Source organism: Phoenix dactylifera, chromosome 16 (assembly GCF_009389715.1).
Source record: "Phoenix dactylifera cultivar Barhee BC4 chromosome 16, palm_55x_up_171113_PBpolish2nd_filt_p, whole genome shotgun sequence".
Lineage (NCBI taxonomy): Eukaryota > Viridiplantae > Streptophyta > Magnoliopsida > Arecales > Arecaceae > Phoenix > Phoenix dactylifera.
Genome location: NC_052407.1, coordinates 11,653,498 through 11,664,996, shown reverse-complemented (window position 1 = coordinate 11,664,996; position 11,499 = coordinate 11,653,498). Strand labels below are relative to the sequence as shown.

The window sequence follows — 11,499 nt, the reverse complement described above, 5'->3', positions numbered from 1 at the left end:
AAAGACCTACTTCTTTTGGCTTCATTGCCCAGTTTTTATGATAATTTGGTTACGACTCTATTAAATGGGAAGAAAACTCTTATATCGAAGGATGTTACATCTGCACTATTGCTCAATGAGAAGATGAAAAAAAAGAACCGTAGGCTCTTGTCATAAAAAACAGGAGTGGGAGTAAGGGCAAAGGACCTAAGGGTCATGGTACATCCAATGTAACTCAAAGTCAAAAGAAGACAGAAGATGCTACCATTGTGGCAAAGAGATGCATTGAAAATAAAGCTGCAGGATTTTGAAATGGGAGCAGAAAGAAGAGAAGAATCAAAAAAAGGCAGATGATAAGAACACTACAGTGAATGTGTCGGAAGAGGAAGTGGTAGTTCTCACATTGGAGATGAAGGATGCAATCATGTTTGTGACTATGTTGTTGAGTGGGTTCTTGATTTTGCAGATTTCCAGCATGCCATGCCCACAAAGGAGTTCTTTGCATCCTACAAAGTAGGAGACTTTGGCTATATGAGGATGGGTAATAGCAGTTATGCATAGATTGTGAGAATTGGTGATGTGTGTATAAAGACCAATGTTGGTTGCATATTGACTTTGAAGGAGGTGAGATATGTTCCTGATTTACGCCTTAATCTGATTTCTACTTATGCAATGGATCGGGTAGGTTTTGAGAATTATTTTGGTAATGGAAGATGGAAAATCCCTAAAAGTTCACTAGTAGTTGCAAAAGGAAGTGCTTATTGTATATTATACAAGACTTATATTAAGGTGTGCACAAATGCAATGTTTGCAGTTGAGCATAAGACTTCACCAGTTCTATAGCATAAGAGGCTGACTCACATGTGTGAGAAAGAGTTGCAGATTTTGGCAAAAAGGTCTCTCATACCCTTCACCAAAGGTACACTACTAAATCCTTAAGATTATTGCTTATTTGGCAAGCATCATAGAGTTTCTTCTCACAAATCCTCCAAAAGAAAGAAGAATTTATTAGATGTGATCTATTCTGATATATGTGAACCCATTAAGGTAGAGTCAATAAGTGGCATCAAATACTTTATTACTTTAATTGATGATGCTTCACGAAAAGTATAGGTGCATTTTCTAAATTCAAAAGATTAGGTGCTCAAGCTCTTTTAGATATTTTATGCCATAGTAGAAAGAGAAACAGGCAGACTTTTAAAATATCTTTGTACTAACAACAGAGGTGAATATACTTTGAAATAGTTTGCGGAGTATTACTCAGAGAGAGGTATAAGATATGAGAAGATAGTTCTTGACACTCCACAGCACAATGGTGTAGCTAAAAGGATGAATCACACTATTATAGAGAAGGCCAGACACATGCTAAGGATGGTTAAGCTGCCAAAATCATTTTAGGGTGAAGTTGTACGTATTGCTTTCTACTTAATTAATAGATCTCCATCAATTTCTTTAAGTTTTGACATCCCTGAGAGAGTATAGACAGGACAAAAGGTTTCCTACTTTCATTTGAAGGTATTTGGTTGCAAGACATTTGTACATGTATCTAAGAAATAAAGGTCAAAGATAGATGACAAAGCTATTCTATGCATATTTTTAAGTTACAGAGATGCTGAGTTTGGTTATAAGTTATGGAATTCATAAAGAAAGAATATTATCAGAAGTAGAGATGTAGTCTTCCATGAGAATTAGAATTTAGTGGACATTAAGAAGATTGTGCAGTCCAAAGTTGTGATTCATGGTGTTTCTGATTTTACCCCATTCCTTTCTCCATCAAATAAGGTCATAGATATGAAAAAAAAGTACAAGAAGAAGAGCATTGTGAAGAAAATGAGCCAGTGGCAGTTGATAATAAGGATGCACTAAGTGCTGAGGATGCTGAGTAGGAGGAACAATCCACTCCACTAGAGATTACAGAATCTTAGGTTAGGAGGTCTATTAGAGAGCATAGGCCATCTACAAGGTACCCCATTTTAGAAGATGTTTTGTTTACTGATAAGGGGGAGATAGAAAGCTTTCAAAAAGTACAATCTCTTAAAGATAAAGACAATTGGATGAGGACAATGCAAGATAAGACGAATTCCTTGCAGAATAATCACACTTATGAGTTGGTTGAAAATCCTAAAGATAGAAAAAACATTATAAAATAGGTAGGTATTCAAGCTAAAAAAGGATGGTGATAAATGAGCAAAGTACAAAGCTCGTTTGGTAGTGAAAGACTTCAGAAAGAAGAAAGGGATCAATGTTGATGAGATCGTCTCTGTGGTCCTTCAAATTTAGCTCTAAACTTATTTTCTGGATGTTCGTACTTCATCAAAAATTCTCGAAGCCCCTCTTCTCAGATATTTTAATCACCCCCAAATAGCTCCAAGTTCTCGAATTTAAGTCCTTCGGGCATGGGCAAAGGTAGCCTAAAATAGGAACCCAGGAGATATAGGCCAATTTGCAATTTTGCCAAAATTGTAACTGAAATTGTTAGGGGATTTCAACTAGAGTATTCATATTGAATACTTCCTCGGTAGGATGAATGTTGAAAAGAAAGCTTAAATTTAAGAGACTAGGGCTGAACATATTAAAGTTGAAGTGAAAGGTTTTGAAAGTAGGTAACCAAAAATAGGCAGCCGCCAAGACTAAAAGATGATTAACTGTAGGAGGAGAGGTCGAAAGAAATAAAAGATTGGAGAGACCATTGGCTTCCCAAATGGCAGCCTTTTTCTAGTATAAACTCGGCCGAACAAGAGACTCCAGATAAGGATCTTAGTGGGCCATAGGTGATAGCAATTTAGACCATCTCAGATCGAACTTCTAAAGTCCATTCTCTAATATAAGAAGGCTTCTTGGAAAGAGCGAGGAAGGAAAAAGGACAAGGCTCGAGAGATCTTAGAATGGAAGATAGGTTTAAGAATGAGGTAGCTTATCTTCTATGAGTATTTGGGTATTAAGCCTCTTGAGGACGCCAACGCATTCAAGATCCTCTTGACGCTATTCAACATTAGCATGGAATCGAGCCTCCTAATCCATGGCAAGTAAACAAGCAATGAAGACAAGTTGTGGAGCAGAAGATAAGAGCTAGATAAAGATTGCTATGAAGGAGACGAATATGATGATGGTGCCCGATATATAATAGGACAGTGCCCCATACCAAGGTATGGCATGAAGAGATTGTGTAGTAATTATGAGATCTTCAAAAATTAGATAACATTGTCCCTTCAAAATACTACACATGCTATATCAGCACGCAACTACTATAGAGGAGAGGAAGTGCCGCTATATGATTCCCATACTATGAAAAAGATAAATTTAAGAAGAGCGAAAATTCTTACAAGTGCAATTATTTAGAGAGTTGAATGTTGGAGCTTCGGTCTAGGTACTTGGATGACTGTACATGCCATCACCCTATATGGTTGATGGCCGATGGAATGTGGAGGGCAATGTTTAGACTACATCTTTGCTCAAATCGATACATAGTGGATACCAATCTAATTCGCCACATGGTGGAGTGAGAACATGTATAGTGGATTTCAGGATAATGTCCCAAGAGCTTAGGCTAAATAGATATCGTATAGAAGTTGATCGAGAAATCATACGAGAGACTGAATACATATGGGAATGATTGGAAGAGTGGCAATATAAAGTAAGCCAAACAAAGATGTAACAAGAATTTCAGCTGACTAAATAAAATTATTGGTTTGGCAAACTATACAAAGGTTAGATTTTTTCGACAAATATGCGTAGTAGGAAGACAGCCGACATCAGTTACCAAAATTGCTAGAAGTGGAGGCCAAATATGGATAGTAACTACTAGGGTTGTTAGTTATTATATTTAGGATAAATAAGTGAAATTGTTAGTGTAACTAACTTTTAATACCAATAAAGTTATTATCATGCTCAAAATCCGATATAGTTAGGCTTATATAGTTATCATCTTACTCAAAGTCTGTTATAATTAGGCTTATATATACACCCTATACATACTATTGTAAATAATCATTTGATATACAAATCAAAAGATTTCATCATCATCTTCTTTTTTTAGAGATAAAGAAGATTGGTACCAATATCAATTTATCCAAGGTAGCTTGAGCTCAACTCAAGCTCAACTTGAAATCATCTAACATTAAGCTCAATTTGAGTATAGTTAAGCTTGAACCCAATTCATAAAATTAATTTCAACCAAGTTTTAGAAAATCACAGTTCCATCAATTTTGACCTGATATGACTCAAAATTGGTAAAGTATATCATAATATATATATATCAAATAGTGTTGCCAAGCTGATAGGGTTGATAGAGATCTTGGCTCATTCACCGCCTAGATTGGAAAGATCGGATGGGAGATGCTACATGCCTCCTCGGCAATAATCCGGTGGTCGCTGCGCTCAATCGGCAATGGTTCCGATGTTGAGCGCCTCTGAGTTAGTATTAGACGGTGGAGGTGCTGCTCTGACCGACACTCTACCTTTGATGAGAAATAGTAAAGACAAGGAAGTCCACCCACCAAAGCATGTCCGGCGAGGCCCCTCCAATGCCTAAGTCAAACACGACTCTGACTGAATAATAAAAGGCCTAAAAAGGGGCAGAGAAGCAACATAAAAGAGTCAAAAAAAAAAAACTTGAGAACTCTCGGGAACACAATATATACGCAAAGGTCAAAGCCCATCGTCAAATAGTTAGGGGTTGTATGCTGGAAATTATGGTAACGACCCATGTATCTCCCCTATGAGTCAAGCTCGTACTTTTCGGCAGTGGGGATTCGCTGGAGTATCACATTTGCTAGAAGATAGTTCGCAATTTTCAGCCTTTGGCCGAGCTGTTGTTAGTTGGAGGAAGAGTTTGAAATACAAAAGACTATCCATGCACCTTCTAAATAGAGCATATGGAAAGCTTTGAATGGTCAGCTTACGACTAGGTGACAAGCTTTCATTGAGGTCGGTTCGCCTCCTCAGGTTGTTCCGAGCTGTTTCACATAGCATAGAAACAATTAATGGATCTAATCCAATAACTGATGTTTAACATAACTCACATACAGCCAATCACTTGATAAAAACTCCATTGACTACTAGCCAACCAAAACAGGCTATGAATATAACCAATTTGTAATTTAATTTGACTTGGGCTCCGACCAAATAACAAGCGTAAAACAAAGCAATCCAAGCTTGAGTGCCGGATCAGATCAATAGAGTTCGATCGAGCTCGGGCTCACAGTACGGCATCTCGTTGATAATAGAACCCTGGTAAAACCCTCCACAGGCTTCCTTCCGAGGACGCAGAGCACGACCCCCATCATACAGATGCCGCCGCCGCCGCCGCTCCCATCGCCCCTCCGCCGCCACCTCCGGTGGTCTCCGGGGGCCCAGCAGAGCCGCACGTTCGTGGACGCCCGGGTGAAGTGGATCCGCGACCGCGGCCTCGACCACGCCATCGAGAAGGAGAAGCACCTCCAGCCCTTCCACGCCCTCAAAGACCTCCTCCTCTCCTCCTCCTCCTCCCCCTCCCTTCCCTTAGCCACCATCGCCGCCCGCCGCGACGATCTCCGCCTCCCCTTCCGCGCCATCCGGTTCATCCGCCTCTTCCCCTCCGCCTTCCTCGAAGAGTTCCCTTCGCAGTCCTCCACCGCCGCGCCTCCCCGGCCGGTCATCCGCCCCACGCCTGAGCTCCTCCGCCTTCACGACGACGAGCAGTGCGCCCTCGCCGCCTGCTGCGCCGAAACCGCCGACCGCCTCCTCCGCCTCCTTATGCTTGCCCCCGGCCGCCGTCTCCCCCTCCGCCTCATCGACCGCCTCCGCTGGGACCTCGGACTCCCCCCCGACTACCCCCGCTCGCTCCTCCCTTTCTATCCCGACTACTTCCAGATCGTCCCTTCCTCCACCGCCGCCGGCGTCGACTCCGGCGTCCTCGATCTCGAGCTCGTATGCTACAGAAAGGACCTCGCCGTGTCGGCCATGGAGCAGTACGCGATGAGGACCGGCGGGTACAAGAAGGGCATGCCGCTCGCCTTCCCGCTCCAGTTCTCCCGGGGCTTCGAGCTGGAGAAGAAGGTGAGGAAGTGGCTGGACGAGTGGCAGAAGCTCCCCTATATCTCGCCCTACGAGGACGGGTCTCACCTTGCGCCAAAGAGCGATCTTGCAGAGAAGTGGACCGTGGGAGTGCTCCATGAGGTTCTCCGCTTGCTTGTTCCAAAGAAGACCGAGAAAGAGAACTTGATTCTGCTCGGAGAACATCTCGGGCTGCCACCAGGATTCAGGAAGGTGATCACGCATCATGCGGGCATTTTCTATGTATCAAATAAGCTCAGGACGCAGACTGTTGTCCTCCGGGAGGCGTATAGGAGGGATTTGTTGGTCGAGAAGCACCCCCTGATGGGATTGAGGTATCAGTACATTCACCTTATGCACAAGGGCAAGGAGACTGGTAGCAAGAGCAAGGACAGGAAAAGAAAAAGGAATGCTTCACGGGTTATAGATGATTATAAAATTAAAGACGAAGATGAAGAGGAAGAGGAAGAAGAAGAAGAATATGATGATGAAGATGAGGAGGAGGAGGATGAGGATGAGTTATCAGCGGCTTCTGATGTTGATACAGAAGAAGAGGAAAGTGATGATGAAGATGAGCATAGTAATCGCTCTGTTGCCCGAGAGAATAATTTGCCTCGAGGAGGAGCATCTCGGCCTGTTAGGAGTAAGAAAACTATGATGATGAGATCTTCTGTTTGAGCTAGTCTTGCACGTCTTTGAATTTTGTCTAGGAGAACAGAGAGTGAGATTGCATCAACTCGTAAATTATTCAGAAGTTATCTTCGAAGAGAGAGGATTTATACATTGTCTCACTTTGAGTTCTAGGCCTCTCCGAAACAGAGAAGAATGGCTACTCTCTTGACAGGTATCATATTTTTTTTTGATAGTGTATTATTCCATGTCATCAAGCAGGCAAGACACTGTCAAATTGATATCACTGTTCATTTGTTGCCTCAGTGGTATGCAACATCTTATACATGCTTCACTGACATAAAGTCTTCGTCTTTATGTCTCCATGTCTTGCCATCCTGGAAAGTCTCACTGGCTGTTCTCATTGGAAAAGCTGTTTCTTGATATGAAGTTTTTAGTTCCTTAATATGTCTTGGAGATGTAATGATTGAAGACCTCCTTTATTATTATTGATATGAATGTTTTGGACAACATATATGGTATGCTGCAAAAGGATATCATTGTCATGCCTCAGAACTTCCATTGATCTTAATTTGCCAGAATTTTTTTTATTAAAGATAAGATGTGATTTCTTCTTGAAAAAAATGTAGACATCGGGAGCTGCTTCATTGCAGACTTAAATCACTTGCTTCCTTGAGAGAAGAAGTAGTGTTATACTGTTATGAGCACAACTACAAAAAATTTAGAACAGTCAGTGTTTTCGTCCTGTTACAAATATTCAGATTTCAGACTGTTTATCCTACCACTAGGAAACTACAAATGGAGGATATGAGGTATTGTTTTTCAAGATGGTGTTGGTTCATTTTCTTATTGGGCATAGACAGGACGGGAATGAGACTTTCATTTTCTTACTTCTTGAACATTGGCTGGATGGGACATTTATCTCTATGGATTAAATAAGCCAAGCCTGAAATTGACTGACTGCTTGTCTTCCATCCAACAAGGTGTCTTTCCTTCCTTCTTTATGACCTTCCAAGATAACAAAAACGATTGAAATCTCTCTTTTCTTGTGAGGCTTTATCCTTGTAGATTTAGACCTCTGTTTAATTAAAACAAGAAATTCTGGTGATGATTTTGCGTTGGCTTTTGCGGATGAGTGTCCTGATTATGCTAGCCATAAGGGAGTCTGGATCCTCAATGCTTGCTGTGTGCCCGGGCATGTGCTGCACTTGTGATTGGTCTGTGCAACAGGCCCTGCATGCTCATCAGACACGGCCAGCATGCTGTATCAGCAGGGAGCCATGGGGCTTATCACATGAACCAATCCTGTGTGTGACATATGCTTGCGGGCATAGAGGATCCATGTTCACCACAAGGAGCCATTTGAATGGGATTGGATGAAATGGCAGCTGAAACAAAGTCCAATTTCTTTATTGGCCCTGATTAAAATCTATTTGGATGCCTTACTGAAAAACAGATTTGAGGAATGGTTCCAAGCCAAAATGTACTCCTTTATACTTTAATCTAAAATTTCACAATTTTACGTGAATGGTGAAGTAATTGATCCCCTTTCTGCCTAAAGGGTGAATCAAACTCTATAACCTTTTACACTTGTGATTGTCACACTAATGATATCTGACCTTCCATGCTCAGTTGCATTTGAAAGGTTCTGATTGGAGATCTTTTGACTCTTCTGTCGACTTGGTCCTTCTATGGTAGGGTTCCTGTAACAAGTAATGCTGCATTTTAGTCGAAAAGCTTAAATATTCGATCATTTTTTGTTCAGTCTTTTTCTGTGAGAAGTGAAAGAGGCTGTTTTATGATGACTGCTGTGCCGATAGTCATCCGTCTTATCAAAGTGAAGCAGAAGATGCAATATAAAACCCTCTTGGTCAAGATGGAGAACAAAGATGATCCTACTAAGAGCAGCCATTCTAGCAACATTTTGTTGTTCTGATCTCAGAGATAAACTAGTGGAGTGGAGAAAAAGGGGAAAACCAGTATAAACTATGATGGTAGCAAATAGATGGCTTAAAATGATTAGAAAACTAATTTCTTCTTTAAAATGGAAATAATAGAATCATAAATTCTATTTCCATTATCAAGATGGAGGGCTCTTGGCTTTCTTTTTTTTTAAAAAAAAGAATGCGGAGGTTGTTCATCTCCTTGGAAAATTTTCTTCTGAAATATAAAAAGACTGTTGAACATCTGACTTTCATTATTTGTCAGATATATACATGCGTTAGGAGTAGGATGAAACGTAGGTATAAAGATCAATTTGGTGCCCTAGCATGACAAAAGGACTATGCCACCGGGTTTGTACAATTGCATTGTTGTTTTTTGTCACTTGTAGACAATAAAAATAATGCAGAAGATGAAGATGCTGAGGAGTTTTGGCAGATTTTTGAAACTGAGATTGCTGATGAGGACATGGACAATATGGACTCTGGTGTCCTACTTGCTTTATTAGTTTTCATATTCACAAAAGTTGCTCCTCGAAGCTACCATCTCAAACTATTGAGCAACAACTTATGTTCTTCCTGATGGAAGGGTGTTTGAAGATCAGCTTCATTCTCTTTTGGAGTTTTAGAAAACTGATGCTGCAAAGGTAATACATCAATAATTTTAACAATTGATTTATTGCAATATTATTTATAGTAATTGAGCTTCTCATGTTTTTTATAGTTCCAATGTTGCTTGTTGGCTTTACATCATAGTGCCAAAAATAAAACTACACAGTTGCAAATGATGAGGTAGCAATCTATCCACTTCTATGAGATCTGATTGAAATATTCCCAAACTAATGCAGTAATATGTTGCTACTTACGTGGCTACAGACTTTGAAGAGACCTAATGGCTGACTGCTGTCTCAGTTGAGCTTTTCATCATTACCCATTACCACATGGATCTCACCCTTATGAATGATGCAGCAACACTGGCAATTGTCTCTAGTATATTATTTGATTGTTCAACATATAAATGCAACACTAATTCAGTAGCTAATGAATCAAAATTATTGGTTTCTATTTCAGTTGGAGATATGCATGTCACCTGCTGAAGATCGTGAGTTAGCACAAAAAGAGGGTTTGGACAAATATGGGAAAATCTGTGGTGTTGGATTCAACGCATAGTTCACAGTATCAATTTGGGTATCTATACTGGTATCATGATGGTACAGTGTTATACAATGTTGTTATAAGTTGGGTCATGGTCCCGATAATCGGTATGCCACTTGTACTGATTATTGATTCACTGTTGGTATAGTATGGTACACTCAGTGCCATACAGTATCATCCAATATGGCAAACCATTATTTAAAATAAGGTCAACGGAACCAGTATCGGGCACCGTATCGTTCTCCGACGGCACGAGTCGGTACAGGCCGTGCCGGGCCTCCCCAGCCTTCACCTGCCTTCGCCAGCCTCTCTCTCCCTTTCCGTCCTTCCCCTGCTCGCTCTCTCTTTCCTTCTCCTTCTCTGGCCCCGACAACGGATTTCATTTTCACTGCCAAAATCGTATTGGTGAGCCGCCGGTACGGCTCGAAACGGCCGAAATTGTCTAGTTCAGGACGATTCCGCCGACCTTGATTTGACATATCACTTGCAGACTGCTAGAGAAAAAATAAGGGACATGCTGGCTGAGGCCATAAGAAAGGCCTCAAACTATCATGGGGTTCATGCTATGAAAGAAGATATACTGGCCTATTAACAAGAGAAGTTTTGTAGGAGAAATACACAGATTTGCAAATATATATATATATGTGTGTGTGTGTGTGTGTGTGTGTGCATGCCCGGTTGTGCATTTTGGTACAAATGCTACAAGAATTGCGCCCCTGAGGAGTGCAAACTTATGACATAGTTACCCCCTTTCATCTAACACTAGATGGGTAGGATTCAACGCATAGTTCGCAATATCAATTTGGGTATCTATACCGGTACCATGATGGTACAGTGTTATACAATATTGTTATAGATTGGGCCATGGTCCCGATAATCGGTACGCCACTTGTACTGAGTATTGGTTCACTGTTGGTATAGTATGGTATACCCAGTATCACGTGATACCATCCAATATGGCATTATTTGACACAAGGTCAACTGAACCAGTATTGGACATCGTATCGGTTCTCCAGCAGCACGACTCGGTGGAGAGGGCACACAGACTGTGCTGGGCCTGTACCGACGGAGGAGAGGGCACACAGACCGTGGGAGAGAGAAAAAGAGAGAGAGAAAGAGAATGGGGAGAGAGGGAGGGTGGCGGACGCCAGCGGAGGCCATGGGAGGCAAGGTTGCCAACTTCACTTAAAAATTATGAAATTAAAAAAGGCTGCAGTTGGACCCCTGTTTTGTTCAAAACAGAGAAACTAACGAAACAAGAGAACTGATCACGGCCTCGCCTCCTCGGTCTTCACCTGCCTCCGCCAGCCTCTCTCCCTCTCCCTCCCTCTGTCCCCTGCTCTCTCTCTCTTTCCTTCTCCTTCTCTAGCTCTGGCAACAGGTTTCATTTCCATTGCCAAAACCGTATCGGTGAGCTACCTGTACGGCTCGAAACGGCCGAAACGTCTAGTTCGGGATGGTTCCGCCGATCCTGATTTGACACGTCGCTTGTAGACTGCTAGGGAAGAAATAAGGGACATGTTGGCTGAGGCCCTAAAAAAGGCCTCATAAACTGTAATGGGGTTCATGCCATGAAAGAAGCTCTACTGGCCTATTAGCAAGAGAAGTTTTGCAGGAGAAATACACATATTTGCATATATATATATATAGATGTGCATGCCCAACTGTGTATTTTGGTACAAATGCTACAAGAATTGCGCCCCTGAGGAGTTAATGTTTTGAAATGTATGTCAAAATTTTTGTTTAAATTGCATGATGCATT

General features: G+C 41.5%; 1 protein-coding gene across 2 annotated transcripts in view; it reads left to right on the top strand.

The window, feature by feature from the left end:
• The first annotated feature begins 4,600 nt into the window (after positions 1-4,600).
• Positions 4,601-11,499, top strand: part of LOC103705742 (protein WHAT'S THIS FACTOR 9, mitochondrial-like) — a 16,353-nt gene continuing 9,454 nt past the window's right edge. For both annotated transcript variants that reach the window (XM_039114538.1, XM_039114537.1), the window contains exons 1-2: positions 4,601-6,856; positions 9,022-9,229. In XM_039114538.1, the coding sequence (XP_038970466.1) occupies positions 5,269-6,690 (1,422 nt within the window). In that variant the 5' untranslated portion in view covers positions 4,601-5,268 and the 3' untranslated portion in view covers positions 6,691-6,856; positions 9,022-9,229. The remainder of the gene's footprint in view (positions 6,857-9,021; positions 9,230-11,499) is intronic.